Here is a 23,561-nt window from a genome sequence, read left to right as displayed (position 1 = left end):
GGTGCAGCCCTATTGGGAGCAGTTCTGGCTAGAAAGTCTAACAACTGCTGGGAGGAAGGATCTGCAATAAAGCTCATTTGTGCGCCGAGGATGCAGCAATCTGTCAAGTATCCAGAGTTACACTATCAATAAAGTCTGACCACTGCCTTTCTAAACACCTCTGTTCTTGGTTCTGTCAGCATGGAGGGAATGAAAACCAGCAACGTTTATGTGTAGAAACTTGTTAGTGACAGGAAGCCACTTGTTGCTCATCCTATCACAGTTCCAGGCTGGAATCCACTGAGTTCCTGAGAGCAAAACATTATTTCACAAATGTTTTGTAAAAACAGTCTACATGCCTTGGTGCTACTTTGATAAACCTGTGGCCATGGAAGTTACTGGAACATCTGATTCCCATCATTTGGATGGAGGTCAAATACTTTAGTCAATCTCTGCTAGCAGCTGGTGGATAGAAATCACCAGGATTGGTCACATTTTACCTGAGAGTCTCCAGGTTGCAGTTTGGACTCTTCAGTCCAGCAGAGAGAAGCTTCACTCCTGAATCCTGCAGGTTGTTGTTACTCAGGTCCAGTTCTCTGAGACTGGAGGACTGGGAGCTGAGAACTGAGGACAGAGCTTCACAGCTTCTCTCTGAGAGGTTACAGCCACTCAGTCTGAGGAGACAGGGAGGAAAATCTGGTATTAAACTATTCATCAGGATTCATGTTCTTTCAAATCAACAGTGATTTTATTGGACAGAGAAGGAACCATCTGATTTTACTCAACCTTTGTATTTGTTGTGAACTGGTTCATTCTATAGTTGGGCCTCCAGCCTTAAATGACAGAACTACAGGTAACAAGTAGGTTGGAAAGAGAATTATAAAATTACACAATTAACTATATTAATCCATTTCAATGTTAACATAAAGTGGAGGAGTTTTGCTGCTTGAATATGTAACATTATGTTCAGCTGCTGAAGGAAGTCTGTTTCTTTTTTGCGCATCCCCCCCAGTGGGACACTTTGAAGAGACAAAGCACCAAAATATAAACTGAAACATGAATATTTACCTCATAATTAGCAGATTTCTACCCATCAACAATACCTGCAGTAACAACGTGTGTCCTTACAGAGCTTTGTTGGAGGCTTTAACCACTGGCAACAGCCTCAGAAGAGCCTCCTCTGAAGCAGAGTATTTCTTCAGGTCAAACACATCCAGATCTTTTCCTGATGACACTAAGATGAAACCCAGAGCTGACCACTGAGCAGGAGACAGTTTATCTGTGGAGAGACTTCCTGAACTCAGAGACTGTTGGATCTCCTCCACTAGAGAACGATCATTCAGTTCATTCAGACAGTGGAACAGATTGATGCTTTTCTCTGCAGACACATTCTCACTGATCTTCTCCTTGATGTACTGAACTGTTTTCTGATTGGTCTGTGAGCTACTTCCTGTCTGTGTCAGCAGACCTTGTAGGAGTCTCTGATTGGTCTGCAGTGAAAGTCCCAGGAGGAAACGGAGGAACAAGTCCAGGTGTCCATTTGGACTCTGTAAGGCCTGGTCAACAGCTCTCTGATGGACCGACTTTGGTTTCAGTTTATTAAAAAATGAAAACTTTTTAGATTTTTGTGTTTCTTCCATCAGGTTGACTCCAGAGTTGATGAAGGTCCGATGAACATGAAGAGCAGCCAGAAACTCCTGAACACTCAGATGGACGAAGCAGAACACCTTGTCCTGGTACAGCCCTCTCTCCTCTCTAAAGATCTGTGTGAACACTCCTGAGTACACTGAGGCTGCTCTGATATTGATGCCACACTCTGTCAGGTCTGATCCATAGAAGATCAGGTTTCCTTTCTGCAGCTGATCAAAAGCCAGTTTTCCCAGAGACTCGATCATCTTCCTGCTCTCTGGACTCCAGTGTGGATCTGTTTCAGCTCCTCCATCATACTTGACCTTCTTCACTTTGGTCTGAACCACCAGGAAGTGGATGTACATCTCAGTCAGGGTTCTGGGCAGCTCTCCTCCCTCTCTGGTCTCCAACACATCCTCCAGAACTGTAGCAGTGATCCAGCAGAAGACTGGGATGTGGCACATGATGTGGAGGCTTCGTGATGTCTTCATGTGGGAGATGATCCTGCTGGCCTGCTGCTCATCTCTAAATCTCTTCCTGAAGTACTCCTCCTTCTGGGGGTCATTGAACCCTCTGACCTCTGTCACCATGCCAACACACTGAGGAGGGATCTGATTGGCTGCTGCAGGTCGTGTGGTTATCCAGAGGAGAGCAGAGGGAAGCAGTTTCCCCCTGATGAGGTTTGTCAGCAGAACATCCACTGAGCTGGACTCTGTAGCATCAGTCAGGATCTCCTTGTTGTGGAAGTCCAGAGGAAGTCGACTCTCATCCAAGCCATCAAAGATGAACAGAACCTGGAAGTGTTCAAAGCTGCAGATTCCTTTGGTTTCAGTAAAGAAGTGATGAACAAGTTCCACCAAGCTGAACTTTTTCTCTCTCAGCACATTCAGCTCTCTGAAGGTGAATGGAAATATGAAGTGGATGTTCTGGTGGGCTTTGTCTTCAGCCCAGTCCAGAGTGAACTTCTGTGTTAAGACTGTTTTCCCAATGCCAGCCACTCCCTTTGTCATCACTGTTCTGATTGGTTGATCTCTTCCAGGTGGGACTTTAAAGATGTCTTCTTGTCTGATTGTTGTTTCTGGTCTGTGTGGTTTCCTGGAAGCTGTTTCAATCTGTCTGACCTCATGTTCATCATTGACCTCTCCAGTCCCTCCCTCTGTGATGTAGAGCTCTGTGTAGATCTGGTTCAGAAGGGTTGGACTTCCTGCTTTAGCAATCCCCTCAAACACAGACTGGAACTTCTTCTTCAGACCAGATTTAAGTTTTATCATCACTGTAAGGGAAAAAGAACAGACATGTGGTTTTGTGAGTTAGCAGTTTATTAACTGTGAAATAGAAACATAAACTATTATATTTCTAAATAACATGTTTGAATAAAGTTATCACACTAATAGATTCAGTTAAGACTTTAACCAACAAAATTAATTTTACTATTCTTTTCTAAATATATACATTTAAACTCCACAGATAAGAAATATTAGAACCATCTGAACCCTGTGATGAAGATCTCTGACAGTGATGTGTTAAATGTCCAGTTATCTGATTTATTAGGAACATTATTAGAAGCATTTTCAGTTTCATGACAGAAAGCAGTTCTTTTCCCATCTAGCTGAATGCTCTCTCTGAGGCTGATGTCAGAACCTGGTCACTCTACTCAGTTAGCAGTGCTTACAGAATCACTAAGACAGACCAGACTCTTCATGTCTCGCTCCATGATGGTGAAATGACCTACTGAGCTCCATCAGAACCAGGCCATTTCTGTCTTTATGAAACACTTTGACATGAAGCTCTTCAGAGAAGCATCTCCTTCCCTGAACTTGCCTACCTCTTCTACTGTCCTCTATTTCTACACCATCGTCTTTAACTGCAATCCCAAACTGGTTTACTTGTTCATGAATGGTACAAAATGTCCTTCTGATCCTTTAAAGGTGAAATTTAACTCGTCATTACAGAAATGTGTGGCCTTACCTCTCTGGGTGATTCTGGCAGAAGATAAACTCAAGTCACAGAAAAGTGTTCGATCTGCATCACATAGATGGTCCAACATCTTCTCCCAGGCTTCATCTCCTTTTTCCCTCACACAGTCGATGAAGTTTCTTGCTCTGTCTGCTATGGTTTGATTCTCCACAAGCATTTTATGTTTCTCTGAATAACTGAACACACCGTCTGCTTGGAGCACATCAATGAGCTGGTTAAGGGTTTCTGATGAAATCAGCTCTGCAAAATTAGCTCTGATCCTGAGAAGTTCACTGTCTGTAGGAAGAAGAGTGTCTTTACAGTGAATGTTCAAAAATCATTCTCTATCAGTTCAGCCCATTTGTCTAAAGCCTTCCAGTAGCATAGACCTACTTTGCTATTTTGCTTATTCATAAGTAGAAGAAGCCCATGAACAACCATAAATGGAAATTAACTTTCAGTCTAGGAGAAAATGCTCAAGCCACTTAAACATTAATTGTTTGGACTTTCAAGTATTAACATTTCATGAGCTTACAGCAGAAAACAGTAGAAAAAGATGAACTCACCATTTTCAGCAGACAAAAGGGGGTTCAGTGTTGGTTCTATGGTTTGCAGATGGTTGATGGTCTCCTTTTGGACTTCTTCTCCTTTTTCCATTATAATTTCTACAATGCATGAGGCTTTGTTTGCAGTGGTTTGGTTCTCAAGCACTGCTGTTCTCTCAGACTCCATCAGCAGTTTCTCCTTTATAAGGACCTCCAAGAGTTGGCTCAGGTTGTCTTGGTTGTTTTTTGAAACTTTGACAAAGTCATTGAACATCTTAATCAGCTTCTCCTCTGCAGAAAGAATTACAAGACAAACATCAAACTATGCAGGGAAGGAAATGTGCAAACATGAACAAGACTAACCCGAATAATTGGATTGTTATGGTAGAATATGGGTTCATGCAGTTTGACACCAAATATTGGAACATACACTAAACGGCTATAAAGGCTTCCTGTTGTATTTGTTCAGGAAGTGGTTCTGGTTCTAGGTCTGGTTCTGGTCTGCATCCAGAACCAGAACATGGAGAAGCAGCATTCAGCTTCTATGCACCACAAATCTGCAAAAAACTTCCAGAAAACTAGAAACCAGCTGAAACACTGAGATCCTTTAAATCAAGGCTAAATATCCACCTGGTTAGAGTTTATTTGATTAGTATCTGAAACATGGGCGTAGGTTTGGGTAGGGACGGTAGGAACATGTCCCGACCAATATTCACGGGATATGAAAAAGTCCCGACCAATTTTTGCCATATTGGCTCAAAGAACGTGGATCTACGATCTTTGATTAGCAGCAACAGGCGGTGCGCGGAACGGAAGCTTCTTAGTTTGACATTTATTATGAGCCTCCGAGAACCGTGTCGGAACGGTGCTGTCGGGGGGGTGGGGGGAGGGGGAGTCAGTTGAATCGTCGGACGTTCTTTGATTAGCTGCAAAAGGCGGCGGCTAGCTGGGCACACGCGTCTCCTTCTGAGTCTCCGAGACCATGTCGCCACCAAAAAAGAAAAGGACAGACATTAGAAGTTATTTCGCTACGTCGGCTGTAAGTACAGTGAGTGGACCCATAAGTTAGATATCTATCACGCAACGCATTTGTTGTAAAGTCCGGTGTTTAGTAAGGTCAGCACTGAATGTGAGGTAGAATAGGTCTGTTAATTATGTAATATTTTTTCACATAGGATGCTCAGACAGCAGAGCAAGGGGCAGAGCAGAACGATGGAGAGGTGGCTGGAGCTTCAGGGCTCCAGGTGAGGTGTTAGTTCTCAGATATGAAATATACTGTGAAATTATCTCAGTAAATATGGCATTTGAAGTGTTAGTCTTAAATTAAGTTAAGCTAGTGTGAATACAAACCAGGTTATGCTTTGTTTACTCTATAGGAGGCAGTCAGTGTGAGTGCCAGTGACCAGGGAAGTCAAGGCTCTTGGGCATTTCACTGTGCTGCCGGGGGGGGGCGGGGGGGGGTCAAGGTCCCCACCAAAACTTAGACCGAACCTACGCCCTTGATCTGAAACATCATTAATTGTAATTTATATTCCAACTTTTTATCACATTTAATTTGACACTGAAATGTTTTTAATGTTTTTATCACAGAAAATACTTTGAATTGTTACAGAAATGTGCTACATAAATAAACTTTCCATATGTTGACTCCTCTCTAAACATCACTCCAGTTTTCTTGAACATATTTAGAGACGTTTCAAGCAGCTGCATATTCAACACTCACCAGCTGGAGAAACTGGAGAGGTTTGTTCTTCCTGCTGAAAAACTGGAGACTCAACATTTCCTGCTGGAAGTCAATAGATGTTCAGTTAAAAAACAATAAACCACTGGATAAAATGTTCTATATTTTGTTTAGTAGACAGACCTTGGATCCGTTCTATCTTGATCAAAATCTTCTCAGTGACATCTCTGGTGTTGCTGCTGTACATTTGCACCATCAGATCGACTGTGTCACATCTGTCTGCGGTCTCCAGTCGACACTTTTTGATTGGTTTAAAACCATCCAGAGACTCATCAGCGTTCTGCAGGAACCAGTGGAAGTATTTCAGCTCCTGGCTGCCCAGATCCTCCAACGTTCCCAGAAGCCAACATTTTAACTCCTATAAAGAGGAATAAGGGTTAACAAAATGAATCTTATCTAATAGTTAACAAAAAGTGGGAGATGTACACATAAGAAGTTGTTTATGTTTATGCAGCTGCTCGGTCATAGAAATCCATTTCATGAAGTTCTCTATATATTGTTTCCAAGCTAATCTGAAGCCCATGTGAAGTTTGAAGGTATGGCACCATCCCTGCAGAATATTGACTACCTCTGTGACTGTTGACCATGCTCTGATTTATGTAGCTCATAACTTCATGACTGTGTTGTTGACTGTGGAATATTTAGTAATGAGAGAATTTCTTGACCAAAGTAATTCCACAGATGGGATGTGATCATGGAAACTGGAAACTGAAACTATTGAAGAATGACTTGTGTTTTTATTTATTTTCATATTTTGAACTTGTGTTTAGTTCTACTGCACAGCAAATTCAGAAGTGTCAGATTTCCAGTGCAAGTGTTAAATATTATAAATACAGTGTTAATTCAACAACATGAGTGTTAATGTCCCTAACACTCACGAAAGAGTTCCAAAGCGCTAAAAAAAGCAATCCAGTCCAGTGTTGATTCCTAAATTAACTCCAACAGTCTAACACTCAGTCTGGTGTTGATTTAGAAATCAATACCAGTAGGTTATATAGTAGGGTGCCCCATTGATGACTCATGGTTGCTAAAAACCTTACCAGACTGACTGACGCATAGCGCCCCGCCTCCAGGAGCTACGTGCTGTGCTTCGTTACATGTGACCTGACGCGAGTCAAAAGAAGAAGAGAGAGCTGAGCTATTTTTCAAGAAATTGTAACAGTGAGAGGAAAGCTGCGATGTGGTGAGGAGGAGCTGATCTCCGCCTTGCAGCGGCAGGAAAGCAGGTGGTTCAGACGGTTCAGGAAAGCTAACGATGGTTTTTGTATTAAACTACGATAAAACTTGTAATAGTGCCGAATATACATGAGCTAATGTCAGTCAGGGTGTTGCAAATAACTTACAAATATCAGAATTAATTCATAATATATTCCAATGTGTTTTCATGTTGGTAAACTGCCGCCGCAGACCATCGTGGTTCTTTGTGCAGCCTTTGGGTTGTATCAATCAATCAATCAATCAAATTTTATTTGTATAGCACATTTCAGCAGCAAGGCATTTCAAAGTGCTTTACATAATTAAAATGCAAACAGCATGTGACATAGAATAACCAGTGAGAAAAAGAGATTTTGAAAACGATTAAAAAAGATAAAAGCATTAAAACTTCAGTTAAACGTCGTTTAACTGGGACTCAAACCCTCTTGGACTTTAGTCAAAAACACCGTTTGACAAGGACTCCAACCTCTAGGTTTTTAGTTGAAACGCCGTCAACTGGGACTCTAAACCCTGTGGGACTTTAGTTAAACGTCCTTTAACTGGGCCTTTTTTCAGGGGGCTTTACATCATTAAAACGGAAACAGTGAGAAAGAGAAATAAAAAGAAATTAATAGATAAAAAGTAAAAATAAAAACATCTAAACCCGCACTCTAATCCTAATTTAGCCATAAGCAACTCTAAACAGGTGGGCTTTAAGTTGAGATTTAAAGGCACTCAGTGTTTCAGCTGTTTTAGAGTTTTCTGGAAGTTTATTCCAAATCTGTGGTGCATAGAAACTGAATGCTGCTTCTCCTCGTTTGGTTCTGGTTCTGGGGATGCAGAGCAGAACCAGAAGACCTGAGAGGTCTAGACGGTTGGTACAGCAATAACAGATCTTTAATGTGTTGTGGTGCTAAACCGTTCAGTGATTTATAAACTAACAGTATTTTAAAGTCTATCCTCTGAGCTACAGGGAGCCAGTGTAGGACTTTAAAACTGGTGTTATGTGCTCTATCTTCCTGGTTTTAGTGAGAACGCGAGCAGCAGCTTCTGGATCAGCTGCAGCTGTTTGATTGATTTATTAGTCAGACCTGTGAAGACGCTGTTGCAGTAATCAATGCGGCTAAAGATAAACGCATGGATGGGTTTCTCTAGATCGTGCTGAGACATTAGTCCTCTAATCCTGGAGATGTTCTTCAGGTGATAGAAGGCCGACTTTGTGACTGTCTTTATGTGGCTCTGAGGTTCAGGTCAGAGTCCTGTTGTAGGATCTCATCAGTGTCCGTCTTCCTGACTGTTGGTCGGTGTTTACCTTCAGGATGTCCAGAGACCTTCACCTTTCTGGAGCAGGAATCACATGAGCTCAATATGCTGATGAAATATTTATAATTTAAAAAATGTGTCTGATGTTCTTACAGAGTTGAAATGCATTAACAATCTGTTGTTTTTAACTTCTCAATACGTTGAATTATGATTCACCTGATGTCCAAGTTATAGTGAGAACAAATAAAACCATATTCCTTCCAATCTGACATGTATTTAGGGTTCTTGTTAATAGCAGCCCTGATAATAATGTCAAAATGTTTGGTTTGCTGAATAACATATTCAGTTTCGGATGGATTCATTGATAATCTACAATGTTAAGTTCAATGAAATATTTATATAATGTTATTTTCACTCTGGCTAAAGCTCCTCACATTTTGGGAGGATTGTATTAGGAGTTTGATGCCATATAAACTACATGTATATACAATAATGTGTGGAGTGAGCAGAAATAAAGAGACTTTGTTCACTGAGACGCGACAACTTTTATTTTTCTGTTTGTATCAAATCTCCATGGAGCTCTGCCATATCTGCTGGTAGCTGCTTCCTCCTGAAGGAGATCCTGTTCTGATGGTTCTCCATCATGTCAGCCATGTTGCTCTCCTCCTGCTCCCTGGGATAATCAGATGTTATAGCACATAAATGTAGATAAATAACATAGTTACTAATGTCCAAGTTACATACATATAAGGAATTATTTAAAACAGTCATGTTACTTTATATATATGCAAACATTTGTTTTACCATCCAGACATAAAGAATTATAAATAACTGGAATAGTGCAAATTAAAGACAAAATGCAATTACTTGTATGTTTTAGACCTATGCATGCATACAGCCATGGATAAAATACCACCATCGTTTTATTGCTCATTCTACAATTAATAATTCATAACAATTTGATTAGAGAACTGATATATAGACATTTTACAATAATAGGATGTCATATGTTTTATTATCTCGCAACGGGGGAAACTCAGATGCAACAGCAAAATGAGAAACAATCGAAGCCCGTAGATTCACACAAAATAAACAAAAGAAGGTAACATGCTGTACAATATTGAGTTATTTATAACTGTAATGTGCAACCGAGTGTCTTCAGAAAATACGCATGTTGTGTTTGAGCAATAAAAATACAGCAGACTTTGTGTTTTAAATGTCTTCCATGACTGTATGTATGCAACCTTAAATGTAGTGAAAACCAGACAGATATATCTCCAAACTGCTCACCTGGCTGGAGAGCAGCAGCCGCGTCTGGTCGGTGTTCATCGTGGGGCTCCGAAGCGGCTAACGAGGCTTTACATTCGCTCCACTACTGACAAAACGACTCATTCCTCACGGCTCCATCGAGCTGCTGCTGAATATTGAAATCCGAAGCAAAGAAAAAAGCCGGCATCTTTTTTAGTTAACGGCTTGTTTGTATCTTCCATCACTTCCGTGTTGCAGCGAGTTTCAAACGTTGCGCCTTCATTTTTCTTCTCTCTCCGCTGCTCTGTTTGTCCACACCCTCAGCCAATCAGTGAACAGCAGTGGAGCTTGCGTCACCCACTGGCTGGCCCGGCTGGTGTTACGTAACAGGTGTTACGTCAATCCGCGTTTCCCCATCAGATATAGTTCCTCCTTCGTCTTGCCGCTCCGCCCCGCCCACGCGGCAAAATACGCGCGTGCTCGTGATGAACACTGAGAAAGCGCGCGCGTAGCAAGCACGCGCTTGTTCGGTGCGCTTGTCTGGGGAACTACGGACACCGTGAAAGCTCAAATAACGCTTCGGCAAAGTTGTCACACTTTCTTCACGTTTTTGCGGGAAACTAATAGTAATAATACTAATAATTATAATAAATACATATTATACATTACAATTATACATATTATAATTATAATAAATATATATTTTATACATATTATAATTATAATAAATTATATATATTATAATACATAATACATGTTATATATATTATAATTATAATAAATAGATAGATAGAATAGTGCCATATGAATTAAAAAGAGGGCAATGCAATTTAATGCTCAATATTACCCATCAGATACAGTTTCCCCCGTTTTAAAGTGGGGGAACAGTATCTGATATTCAGAAAATCAATAAAATTTGAATTACAAAAAAAAAAGAAAAATGGAGGACAAGGATGAGTGAAGCCTATCAGTTGACATCCAGAACAGCCAGTAAGCAGGCGATGAGAGGGAAGGCTCACTATGATAAGAAACTGCATGGAGGGGAGTTGTATACAGGTTGCCGAGTGCTTGTTAGGAATCTGAATGAGAAGGGAGGACCAGGAAAATTAAGAGCATTCTGGGAAGATAAAGTGTACATTGTTAAAGAAAGAAAATATCAGGACAGCCCTGTGTATGAAATTCACCCAGAAAGTGGAAAAGGGCGAATCAGGACCATCCACAGGAATCTGCTGCTTCCATGTGATTTCCTTTCAACAACAGAACCAAAAGTAACCACTCAACCTAAAAGACCCCAAAAAGAGAAAGAGAAGCAGAGACATGCAGATAGCTCAGATGATGAAGAAGACTGGGAAGCCATCATTCATGCAGCTCTACAGCATCACAACATGGAGTCAGATCATCTCATCGAGAGTCAGCTGAGAGCAGAGGCACCAGAGTTCCACCCACACAACGAGGACATGCAAAGGGACTGCATAGCTGATGGTGGTGGACCAGTGCAGCAACCAACTCTTGGTGAGGACATGGATGCAACACTAGAAGAAGACTTTCATCCAGAGAACATGAGAACATGCACAGTGGAGATGAGTCTCACCAGTCAGCTGCCAGTGACAAAGAAGAGACTGACATCACCCCGCAGGGTGAGAAGGTATCCTTTTCGAACAAGAAAACCTGTTAAGATTTAATTACCATAATCTGGGACAGCCTTTTATGTGATGTGAATAAGTTAGAATGATTTGCATGATTAACTACTTTTGATGCGTTTTAGTTAGAATGATATGAGTACCCAGGGTCTCTGTTTTAGCATGTTTCTGAAGGTAGAGTTTACTTGTAGGTTAAAGTACCTCACTCTCAGAAGAGATTGCAGGTATTTACGCTACTGGCGGATCAAGTGGTGGATTGTCATTGTGTACAATGATGTCGACTGCAACAATGTGACATTAATAGAAGATACATGTCATATTTTCGGACTGGACACAGCATAGCATCTCTTTGAACATTCATTCTGACTCCTTCTTAGAAGAACTCTACATGATTGTAAAGCATCAAAACAACATGTTTGCTGATTTATTTGCTGTAAAGCTAGGGTACCCGAATGTCGGGACGGCATTCATTTTTGAGGGGAGAGTGTGAGAGAATGGACATCAGAAGTAATTACACCCCCTCCCTTTTCTTTTTGTTTATTTGCTTCTATTTTTCTCGTGCTGGCTGTGCTCTTAAGCTGCTCTTCTCTTGCTGAGAGGCGCTGTACTGCAGTGGCAACGGTTCGCCACCAGAGGGCACATAGAGCACAGTGACCGCTCCTGACTCAGCGAGCCAACGGCAATTAAGCGCAGTAACGGCCGGTCAGCGAAGGCGCTCACTGTCGCTCTCATGTTTCCACAGCATTCGCCAAAATAAAAGAGCCTGCGCAACACCACACTGATTAATTATTAAGTGTGCAACATTATCCTCTCCAAAAGGAAAGGAGAAATGTTTCTATTGGCTGAAGTAAATTTGATGCCCATCTGTCCAAACACTTGGCATGAAAAGTGATGAAATTTGACTTACAGCATTTTCATTTCCTAGCCTGTATAAGGGCTGTTGATGATCCACAGAGGTCACAGTTTCAGTTGTGTGAATTTGAACACTGCAAAGAAATGAAAAAGGTTGATACATGTTAAGTAATTTCTTTTTAGCATTTTTGTTATGTGTGCTGCCCTCAGTGTGGGACTCAGTTGTTGTCTGTCAAAGTGAGGTCCAACATATTTACTTTCACAAGTGGAGCCCTCTTGCCCCGATGGGACATTTGTGCCTGGATACACCATTGACTCCTGGGGGAAGTGGAAGACTGTGTGTCTGTCCATGTTGGTCAAGGATGTTGTTTAAGACGAGTACAAAACTGGATTTTTGACAACGAGATTGCTGCTTTTTGGAGCAGCCAAGTCACCAGGCATATTGTGAAATTTGGAAAACCTCAGCAGCTGTTCTGGCCATTGAGAGGCTGTTTGACTATGACGGGATGAGCCGAGTGGTGAATGCTCAGACTCATACATGCAGTGAGTATGCATGCCTGCGCATAGATGTAGCCGTCAGTTTGTGCTAAGCATATGCTGATCTGGCAGAGCAACGGCTCTCATTTCAATTAAGCGGCTAAGTGATCGGCGTGTCAATTTTACCCCGGTGCACCACCTCAGGGGCTTAAAGCTTTGGCTTAGCTTCTACAGTGGATGTTCATGAAATGGAGAAAAACCGAAAGTTTTTAGTTTTAGCAGAGTGAGCAACACCAAGTCAGACATGTGTGGATGGGACTGCAGCATGGATGTTGTGTGGACTGATCTTCTGCACTGTAACACTGTACAACAGAAACGCTGAAGATGCAGTGATATCAGAGCTGAGCTCAGCCAGTCAGAGACGCTGGTCTCACCTTTGACCCCTGCTCCCTTTCTTCTGCTCTCTGAGCAGAGGAACGCTCTTATTCACATCCTGATCCTGATCCATGCTGCTCACATCAGCTCACGCTGCCTTCACCTGCAGAGGAAACGGACAGAAATGTTAGGATTCATCTGAACATCAGCTGCAGATATGAGGTTCTTATTCTCATTTTGATTTCAGGGTTGGATGGTATTAGCTGCCTCAGTTAGCTTTGGGTTGCTGCTTCAGCTGCTTCTTCACTTGTAGACTCTTTTCTGTTTGATTTCAGTGTCAGCTGATGGACATCATACAGGGAACAAACAACCATAACAAGGTCAAATGTATCATCCCAAGGACAAAATATTTTAATGTAAAGGTGTCCTTTCTTGGTGAACTTTAAAAGAACCTTGTAGTGTTATGTATTGTGTTACCATGTATGAAAGTGATGTATGTGTACTTATGTACGTATATGGACAGAAGAAACCCTTTAACTGCTGGTTTCATGAACAGGGTAGGCAAGCATCAGCCTTGGCTCAAGCCCATTCCTCTTTTAGTAGATTATGGGTTTGTAAAGTAGGATTTTGTTTTTGTTTTCTGTGTGTAATATTGATAGTTTATCAAAATAAAGTGAAAGTGAAAAGTAAGGCTAAAACTAACAATTACGTTGGGCCAGGAAAATATTTCACCAATTCTGTTAATAATTACTCAGATTATTTTGGAAAAAAAGTAAAAGTATAGAAGTGATCCCAAACACAAAAGCACTCACTCAAAATCCTGTTGAACCCGACAAATAAAAAAAAAATAATTCTACTCAGTTCATCCCTTAAACACTAAAACTGCTCATATCCCAGGAAAAGCATCTTATTTCGCATATTAAAATTACTCGGAGGACTGAGATGCAACGTCCTCCTCTGTAAAAGCTAAGAAAGTAAAACCACACAGAGCAAAACTAAAACAAAGCAGAAACTGAAACAACTGGAACAGCAGCAAGCCGATCTAGAAGGAAACATAAACTGGGTTAACAAAAATAAACAAAAAGACATTGAATTGACGGAGGGCCGGCTGCAGGCTCTGGAGGCGGGGGACCCGGAGGGAGCAGGCTCTGGAGGCGGGGGACCCGGAGGGAGCAGGCTCTGGAGGCGGGGGACCCGGAGGGAGCAGGCTCTGGAGGCGGGGGACCCGGAGGGAGCAGGCTCTGGAGGCGGGGGACCCGGAGGGAGCAGGCTCTGGAGGCGGGGGACCCGGAGGGAGCAGGCTCTGGAGGCGGGGACCCCTGGAGGGAGCAGGCTCTGGAGGCGGGGACCCCTGGAGGGAGCAGGCTCTGGAGGCGGGGGACCCGGAGGGAGCAGGCTCTGGAGGCGGGGGACCCGGAGGGAGCAGGCTCTGGAGGCGGGGGACCCGGAGGGAGCAGGCTCTGGAGGCGGGGACCCCTGGAGGGAGCAGGCTCTGGAGGCGGGGGACCCGGAGGGAGCAGGCTCTGGAGGCGGGGGACCCGGAGGGAGCAGGCTCTGGAGGCGGGGACCCCTGGAGGGAGCAGGCTCTGGAGGCGGGGACCCCTGGAGGGAGCAGGCTCTGGAGGCGGGGGACCCGGAGGGAGCAGGCTCTGGAGGCGGGGACCCCTGGAGGGAGCAGGCTCTGGAGGCGGGGACCCCTGGAGGGAGCAGGCTCTGGAGGCGGGGACCCCTGGAGGGAGCAGGCTCTGGAGGCGGGGACCCCTGGAGGGAGCAGGCTCTGGAGGCGGGGGACCCGGAGGGAGCAGGCACTGGAAATTCTGGAGCCGGCACTGGAAAAGCACAGGAAGGCAGAGTCTTAGGCAGGGCACAGGGGAACCTGAAGCTCTAAGAGCCTCAAGGGAAGCACTGAGGGAACTGAGGCCAGTGACTGGGGCAGCAGTGGAAGCGGGAGGCAGAGTGGCTGGAGTTTCAACAGGGACGATGACTGAAGCAGGGGGAGCTGAGGCGAATGTCAGAGCAGTGGCTGGAGCTGAATGTGTGGAGCGGACGGATGGAGCTGGAGTAGACACAGGAGCACTTGTGAATGGGGCGGGAAACAAAGGAGGAACTGGAACAGTTGGAGCAGGCTTGGAGGTGTGTTTGTCTCGTAAGTAAATTTCACAATGTTCAAGCACCGGTTCTAACATGTTCGGGCGATCCTTGCATTGCTGGAGGAGGTGGCGGTAGTCTGCATCGGTGTACTCACTCCAAGTCTCTGGGCCCATGATGATAAGTAGTGTTCCTCACCGTTTAGCGGTCGGATCCTTCTGTCATGATTTGTAGTATTAGTGAGGTGGTGAGGGAGAACGCAGGGAGGACCCAGGATGAAGATGAATATGAAGAATGTAATAATAAATCCAGCAGCACAACACAGGCATACGACATATGACGAGGATCTGACAAGAGTCAAAGACAACAGTTGGACTTAAATACACAGGGAGGGTAATCAGTAAACTAGACACAACTGGAATCAATCAACAGGGAGGACAAGACAGAGACTCACAGGGAACCAGGACTTAACACAGAAAATCTCAAAATAACTACACAGAAAAACACAGAACACAACCAACATTTTCTCCAAACATCAGAGAGAAACAAGCAGGAAAGTTCCTGAAGACAAAGTTCAAGTAGGAAACAAAGCAAACTTACAGTTTGTTGTAGAATCAGAAGAAGAAACTCTCCAGTGGCTTCAGACCGACTGAGACTCAGGAGAGCTGCTTCTGGGAATAAACCAGCTTCACCTGCGATGGAGGAGGAGGAGGAGTTACTGGGAGGAGTTCAGACCTGATTCTGCTCCAACTGGTTCTAGCAGATTCATCTCTGCCGTTCTGAGATGAAAAGCTCAGAAGCCCCTGACCCTTTATCCCTGATGCCCCTGGTGCCTTTTTGAGTTTATTTTATTATCTGTATGTCAGGAGGCCTGCTGGTTCCTCTGTTAACGTCTCTGGTAGAGCAGCTCTGTCAGGGAGGAAAAGACGTCGTATCGTCTCGCTTCGCATGCAGAGATCAGAGACCATCTGACTGACAGAAGGAAAGAAGCCAGCAGGTCGTCTGATCCACAGGTGGAGGCCGAGATTTATAGGAACAGGAACCAGATTCAGCAGGTGTGAAACTATGAGGGTCTACTGGGTCGGTCTCAGACCAGTTGCTGTGTGGTTCTGCTGCTGTTTGCTTGATAAGCTGAAGTTCTGACTTGGTTCTGTCTGGGACCAAAGTAAATGGAGGTTCTGTTGTGTTCTGGTCTCACTTCAAATTGTCCTACTGGGAGAGTTTTGGTCCATCTGGTAACAACTTTTAAAGGTTTATTCAGATTGTTGTCGCTTGTTATTCTGTTCAGGTTCTGGTTCTGGTCGGGTTCTGGCCTTCATATATTGACCTGAATGACATCAGCTGAACTAAAGGACATTCTGACGTTTCCAGAGACTTTCAGCTCCAAACGGCTCTGAGTTTATTATCATCTGCAGCCCGAAATTTTAGCATAACTTGACAAATAGTAAAGTTTTAATGATGAATCACGAAGTTTTTAATGTTGTCGATAAGATGAGCCTCATACTTCCTTCATTTTAAGTATTTATTCTGCTGTGGAAGCAGAACAACCAGTGAGACCCAAACCAATAACTGGTTATAAAATATCTATACATACTGAACAAAATGTCACATATTGTTGCCATGTGAAGCTGGACAACATGGACATATTGTTGCCATGTGAAGCTGGACAACATGGACATATTGTTGCCATGTGAAGCTGGACAACATGGACATATTGTTGCCATGTGAAGCTGGACAACATGGACATATTGTTGCCATGTGAAGCTGGACAACATGGACATATTGTTGCCATGTGAAGCTGACAGCTGTAAATGATCATTTGCTGACATTTATTCTCCAAAGTCATATTTCTCTGTAATCTTTAATCCAACATGCTGTCAGTGAGCTTTACTCAGTCACTTGTTTTTTACTCAGTGCCTGAGTGGGGCAGACAAAATGAGCCACAGCTGGATAATCTGGGGACAATTAAAGGCTCCCCAAAATGTTCCATGTTGTCCCAAGATGACAAAATGTAACCAGTTAGATTAACGACGTCTCATTGGAGATGAGACTGAATTGATGTCTCTGACTTGATGACATTAGTCTGATTTCTCCTCTTCACCAGCCACTGCTTCAGGGAGTTTTGCTGTGTGATGATGGTTGAAGCTGTTGGGCCTTTATTTTGAAAGGTTCCTGTGTGGCTCAGACAGCGATGCTCTAGCATTGCTCTGTCTTTAATGGCTCAGTTAGGATTTGAACACATTTTACACAATGTTGGCACTTTTGACAAAGGTTGATGTAGTTAGTAAATCAAATGCTACTCGTCCTTTTGTTGCTGTAGATCTAGTAAAACTAGATCTTGTCTCCTTCTCTTCACATATTGTTCATCTTGGCAGTCATCAAATAAACAGGTATTTTTGTATTTTTATGTTTGAAATGTTTTTAACATAGATATGTATTTTAAAAAGACAAATGTAATAATTTCCTGCTATCAGGTTCCAGGTGTTTTCTCAGCAAACGTCAGCATGTGAACATAAAGAGTCTCTATTAAATCTAATCTATTAAATATCTCTCATCATGTTGCTTTTAATTAAATCCAGTTTGCTGAGCGTCTGCAGGTGAAGATAAAGACGAGTTATGTTGTGGTCATTTGGACTAAATCCATAAAGTCTCAAACCAGCCTGGACACAATTTGTCAGATCAGACCAAGACGGAGCCAAAGACGGAAAAACCAGTTTGAGAGCGTCTGGATCCCTGGGAAAAAGGGAGGTTCTGGTTCTGGTTCTGTTCTGTTCTGGGGATGACTGTGGGGCTACTGGAGATGATGGTCCAGAGGAACTTTAGATCAAATCAGGAACATTATGGATCACCCTGACCATCCTCTTCATCAGACGGCCTTAGAGAAACAGTGTCTTCAGTCAGAGGCTCCTTGAAATGTGCTGCGACACAGACCACTACAGGAGACTTTTCCTGCCCACAACCATCACCACCTACAATAAGTCTTTGAAGAGCCTTGAATAATATGTGTTACATTTCATTTCCCCTTGGGATCAATATGTTTGAATCTGAATCGAGTGTTAAAGTCGTCATGATTGTAGTTCCTTATTCTCACTTTTATACTTTTTATCTTTGTGTTTATATTCTTGTTCAAACTGAAGTTGCTGCTCTGACAGCTGCATTTCTTTACCATGGTACGATAAGCTATACTTTGATTAAACTATCAGTTTTTATGACACTTTTATGTCCCTGTTTATTTAAAGGGTTCAAAGTAAAGAGTGATCCCTTCTACCCAAATAATGGAGTCCAGGACTTGAATCTTTTTAAAAATCTTTGTTCATCAATTAAAAATCCCACATCAGATCCTTGCAATGTCATTTCTTCCCACTGAACATGTAGTATTTCCTGTCTGTGTCCTCAGTTTCCCAGCATGCCCTGCTGGAGTGGTGGAGGTTAATGAGGGGGCGGAGTCTGTCCTCCTGAGCTGCCGATACTCTGATCATTTGCCTGAAGAGCCTCACTGATGTGGAACCGCAGCGATCTCACTCCTAAATCTGTCCACCTGAGGAGAGAAGACAACGATGAGCTCAAAGGCCAGAACCAGAACTTTACAGGCCGGACCTCCATGAACCCTCTGGACAGCAGAACCTTCAGCCTGACTCTGAGGAAACCTCACCTGTCTGACAGTGGAAACTACACCTGCATCATCTACGACGGGAGAGAAGAACTGGAGCTGGCAGCCGTTCACCTGGAGGTCAAAGGTCAGATTAACACCAGATTCTAAAGCTACATGTTGTGAATGAATCTGTTGCAGCGAGAAAACTGATGATGATGGTTGTTGATCCTGGTCTCTGTAACCATGGAGACCAGCAGCAGCAGCAGCAGCATCCCAGAGTGAATGAGTGAAACCCATGGATGGATGAATGAGACCAAGGACTCAGAGGGAATCTATCAGCTGCTCTGTTTGCAGTAGAAACTTGATGTTCATGAAATTATTTGACAACAATTGTGGATAATTAGTAGAGTTGGATCAGGTGGTTTTATAACGAGCATTTTATTAGACTATGTAATCATACAAATCTAATAAAACAAAGTCAAACTAAATTAGATTTAGATGCTCAGATTGGAATCAACTGTAGAAAGACTTGAAGGAAATTCTCTCCTCTCTTGTCTCTTCATCAGTTTATGATTTGTTTTGTAAGCTTTGATTAATATCAAGTTGTAGTTTAGTCCTATTTCTACATTTGTGTTGCTTTTTTCTTCTTCCTTTATTATCTACATTTGACATGAATTGCATTTTGATGTAGTTTTGATCTGTAATTGTTTGTGTATTGTCTCGGCTAGGTCTCTTCAAAGGTTGATTTTTCATCTCACTGAGACACAATTGGTTCAATGAAGATGATATAAATAAATATCCAGTAAATGTCATGTAAAAACAGCTGCTTGGTTTTATATCTTTAAATGAAAATCTTTTCTCTACTTGTGAAATTGACACAAATCCTTCTTTAAAAATGTCTGCCTGCTGATTGTGGACGCAGTAAACAGAGAAGACATGGCATCTCATTAACAGTCATCAGATATTTGCCTCTAATTTTCCAGCACAACACAGAAACTCAATGATATTAAATGTTGTAATAATTTCATGTCAGTTTCCTCCCCACTGGTTACATTTGATGTTTCCTCAGATGATCAGGAGGAGGTGGCGATGAATGAAGGAGCAGAGTCTGTTATCCTGCCCTGCAGAACGTCTGCTGACCTTCCTGAGGACACTTCAGTGGACTGGACCCGTCCAGAACCAGAACTCATGATGGTTCATGTGTTTCCAAACAGCAGCAGATCTGACAATAAGCAGGACAGCCTTTATGGCGGCGCACAGAGATGAATAAAGAGCTGCTGAGGACCGGAGACGCCAGTCTGACCCTGAGGGATCCCACTGACAGAGACAGTGGAAGCAACATCTGCACCATCTACAGGGGCCAGGACATCCTGAGACACACAGTGGTTCTGACACAGGTCAAAGGTCACAGAGACACAGCTGGAACAGAATCGGTTACCAATTCAATGACTTTATGTCATGTTTTGCTGATTCTATGTTGCATGACTTTGTGTTTAATGATGTGAAGCTCTTTGAAATATCTTGCTGCTGAAATGACAAATAACATTTGATTGATTTGATCTACTGATGGAGGTCAAAGGTCAGAGGAAGGTCAAACCTCATTTGATTTCCACAGGAAGCTTTCCATCCTGGGCCACAGCTCTCCTGGTTCTGCTGGTTCTGGTTCTGATCGTCTCTGCAGGCCTTTTATTTCATCTTCCACATTATTTCATGTCAGGTGAGTCTCTAAACTTTTCTGCCTCTAAATGCAGATGGATAAAATGTGTCCTGTTATCAGAGGGTGGTAACTTTTCATCCTGTCAGATTAAGTCTGGTGTCATTGTAAAAATTCATGTTTATGACTCTACATTCAAAATAACATGTTTGTATTTTGTTGAAAAGCAAAGATCTGCATATTTTTCTCCTGGCATGGATTCACAATCTCAGACTCCTTCTGCAGGTCGTTTGATTCACCAACCAAACATTAAAACTCACCAAAAAATAAACGTCTCACATTTCTAGTCATCAAGAAAATTGTCACGTCTTCAGAAAAGCTGAAAAACTCCAAACTTTACCTGATAGCAATTCCTCATTAGATATAAAGAAGATCTGAGTTTTTGATGGAGATTCACTTCAATATGATTCTTTTATTAAATCATTTGAAAACAGCATTAAAAGCAGAAACAAAAACCAGGAGATGCTCTGGATTGTATTGCAAGATATTCCACCAAAGTCTGGATAAAAATCCCAAGTCAGCATTAAAATCCTGAGTCTAGTTGAGTAGAAGTCATAAAATGTTACATTTTAGTTTGAATCAAGTCATTTGGTCAAATACTCAAATTATTAAAAGACATTTTTAGATGAAAAATATATTTTAAAAGGTTTTGTTTGCTGGAGCAAATATCCAAACCCCTCTAACCTCCTGTGGCCTGGAGGGGGCGCACTGACCCTCTGTGGCTTTTACAAGGTTTTTATGTGTGTGGTTCTGGGAACTGACGGTCTGGCAGGACAAATCCCTGCTTCCCCATGTAACGATCCTCCTTAGCGTTATGCTAAGACCACAGGAGGGCTAACAGGGAGAAACCTCCAGTAGAAGCAGAAAATGAACCAGAAAAAGTTCCAGTGTGAGCTAAACTGTCAACAGTTGTTGAGAAAGTAAATTTGCTAGAAACTTGTGAGGCCTGAGCAGGTGAAAAACATGTGTGGCAGATTGCAGGGTGAGCCTCCACATGGATCGGTAACATCTACCGTATTTAGGAAGATCTGCCAGCCTAGTTTTGGAATAATGACGTCTGAATAGCACTTTAAACTGAACCGAGCTCAGGCGGCACATGGAGAAGTTTGAATGGCTGTCAGGGCTGATTCCCACCAACGTTCATCAAAAACCAGCCCCAGTTCAGGCTCCCAGGCTCTCCTGGTGTTTGGAGCTAAAAAGACATCATATGATTGGACTGAGTTATAAATCCTTGAAATTAGAGCCTTTAGTGGCAGCGGGGGGTTCAGCTGTATAAGTTCAGCCCATGGCTGCTCAGGTGGCAGGTGAGGGAAATGGGAAAATAAGGATTTTTCACAGGCATTTTATTCCACAACAGTCGTATTTAAAGCGAGTGCCGTCGCTTTAAATCCGACTTTCTGCTTGTTGTTTCCTCAGAGTAGCAGGTTTGGCTGGAATATGGAGTAAAGTGGGTCCTGCTGCCCTGCAGAACCACAACCCGACTGCCTCACCAGGCTAAGGTGGAGTGGACAGATGGAGACAACAGGAAGGTCCATGTGTATCAGAACGGTTGGGACCAACCTGGAGAACAGGACCGGCTCTACAGAACCAGAACCAAGATGGAGGACAAGCTTCAACATGGAGACCTCAGTCTGACCCTGAACCACCCCACACCTGAAGATGGAAAGATTTACACCTGCAGCATCTGCAGCAGAGAGGAAACCATCCTGATGAAGAAACGGGTTCATCTACAGGTCAGAGGTCAGTGGTTGGACTCTGCTGCAGGGTTCTGGTTCTGTCCCAGTTTGATAAAACACTTTGGAGGAAGAGTTGATCTAGAACCTGTGAGTCAGGAACAGGATTAGTTCTCCCTGTTCCTGCCGGGTCAGTTGGACCCAGTGTTTGATTGATCTGTGAAGAACTGACCCTGATCTGGGTTCTGGTGGTACTGAAGGAGTCCTGGTGACCCTCGCCTCCCTGTCTCTGTCTTCTCTTCTTTCTGCAGGGAAGCAGCTCAGATCTGGCGACCTCTGACCTTCTGGACCAGATCAGCTCTGAGGTCAGAGAAGCTAAAGCTAATTTCATTTATGTAGCACATTTTCAGCAACAAGGCAAAGCAAAGAGCTTCATAGGAATTAAACAGGAAATACAGACAAAATAATAAACCAAGGTAAAGAGCAGAAGGAGAGAAATCTAATCATGTTGATCCAAAGGGAATAAACTAAATACTCCTCTTAAGGGTCACCAGGGTGGAAGAATCTGAGGTTAAAGGTCGTTGCTAAGGTGGTTTTTCTGGACTCCAAGTTTGATCTGGTCTCTGTTTTGGGTTGCTAGGTAAGTATAAGTAAGTGTTGCTCTAAACTTGTAAAAGTAATTAGTACTTTTACAAGTTTCTAAGTAATAATAAAAACTAAATGTTCTGGTTCTGGAGGAATTTTTCTGGATTCTCAGTTTGTTCTGATTCCTTTTCTGGGTTAACAGTGAGAACTGCACAGTTTCTACAAAGTAATAATGTAAAAACTCTCTGATGAAGGTGGAAATATCAGGAGAGAGTCCTCTAGAGTTCAGCCATCAGATTCCAGGGTGACTTGGGAAGGGAGAGGAGACGGGAACGAGCCGTTTGTTTACATACTATCTGGTCTCCAGGAGAGTCCAGATATCCAGAAGGCCACACAGATTCAGAAGAACAAATTCTCTTTAGATCTGGCAGACTTAACATTTCTGTCTGTCCTCGAGTCTTTAACCGTTATATCTCTTCTAGTTCATCCAGATTAATGTGGCCGTTCCACTGAACCAAAGCCAGCAGCTTCTCCAAGATCTATTCCATCCTGCTAGTGAGTTTTGGATCCTCAGCTGGGCTGCCAGTCTCAGCAAGACTCACATCCAACTTGGGTCCCACAAAATACAGTAGTCTGTCTGTGTGTTTTAACTAGGCCAAATCTGTCACAAATGTGTTGCTAAGCCAGAAATGCACAAGCTGCAAACAGCAGAAATCCTGTTATCATGAATAAATCCAGGTGAAACCATCCCATCATGTGTGTTCCTGCAGGACAAGAGGGTTCCCATTTGCTCCGTCTCCTGGAGAAAATTTGATCACTTGGATTGAGAGACCAGTTAACCAGATGTATAATTGATAGATTTGGAGGATGTGCAAAAAAAGGCTCCAAAAAAGCAAGAAAGATCAAGCAGGGTGGAATGGGTAGGGAGAGGAGCAGAGGGAAAAGCGTCGGCCTTCACCGAGTGCTAGAGAGAAAAGTAGTGAGCAGAACTTCTGCTGCCTCTCCAGAAA

At 43.0% G+C, this 23,561-nt stretch overlaps 1 protein-coding gene and 1 pseudogene across 1 annotated transcript; one reads left to right on the top strand and one right to left on the bottom strand.

The window, feature by feature from the left end:
• Positions 1-1,088: 1,088 nt before the first annotated feature.
• LOC106912825 (NLR family CARD domain-containing protein 3-like) lies at positions 1,089-15,981 on the bottom strand. The gene is made up of 8 exons (XM_088010597.1): positions 15,588-15,981; positions 12,959-13,062; positions 12,103-12,181; positions 5,974-6,208; positions 5,833-5,895; positions 4,131-4,400; positions 3,577-3,861; positions 1,089-2,881 (listed from the first exon to the last, which is right to left on the bottom strand). Exons 2-8 carry the CDS (start codon positions 13,030-13,032, stop codon positions 1,104-1,106), a joined length of 2,784 nt encoding a protein of 927 aa, XP_087866723.1. The 5' UTR covers positions 13,033-13,062; positions 15,588-15,981; the 3' UTR covers positions 1,089-1,103.
• Positions 14,880-22,454, top strand: LOC148156071 (uncharacterized; annotated as a pseudogene).
• Positions 22,455-23,561: the final 1,107 nt, after the last annotated feature.

Source organism: Poecilia mexicana, unplaced genomic scaffold (genome assembly GCF_051168715.1).
Source record: "Poecilia mexicana isolate PSO_F unplaced genomic scaffold, ASM5116871v1 scaffold_12, whole genome shotgun sequence".
Lineage (NCBI taxonomy): Eukaryota > Metazoa > Chordata > Actinopteri > Cyprinodontiformes > Poeciliidae > Poecilia > Poecilia mexicana.
The sequence above is the reverse complement of the archived record's forward strand: the minus strand, read 5'-3'. Positions and strand labels throughout refer to the sequence as shown.

Coding starts and splice junctions, on each gene's coding strand:
- LOC106912825 (XM_088010597.1), bottom strand. CDS start 13,032: ATGGATCAGGATCAGGATGTGAATAAGAGCGTTCCTCTGCTCAGAGAG. Junction 12,182..12,958: donor AAAGGGAGCAGGGGTCAAAG/GTGAGACCAGCG, acceptor ATTTCTTTGCAG/TGTTCAAATTCACACAACTG. Junction 2,882..3,576: donor TGCCAGAATCACCCAGAGAG/GTAAGGCCACAC, acceptor TTTCCCTTACAG/TGATGATAAAACTTAAATCT.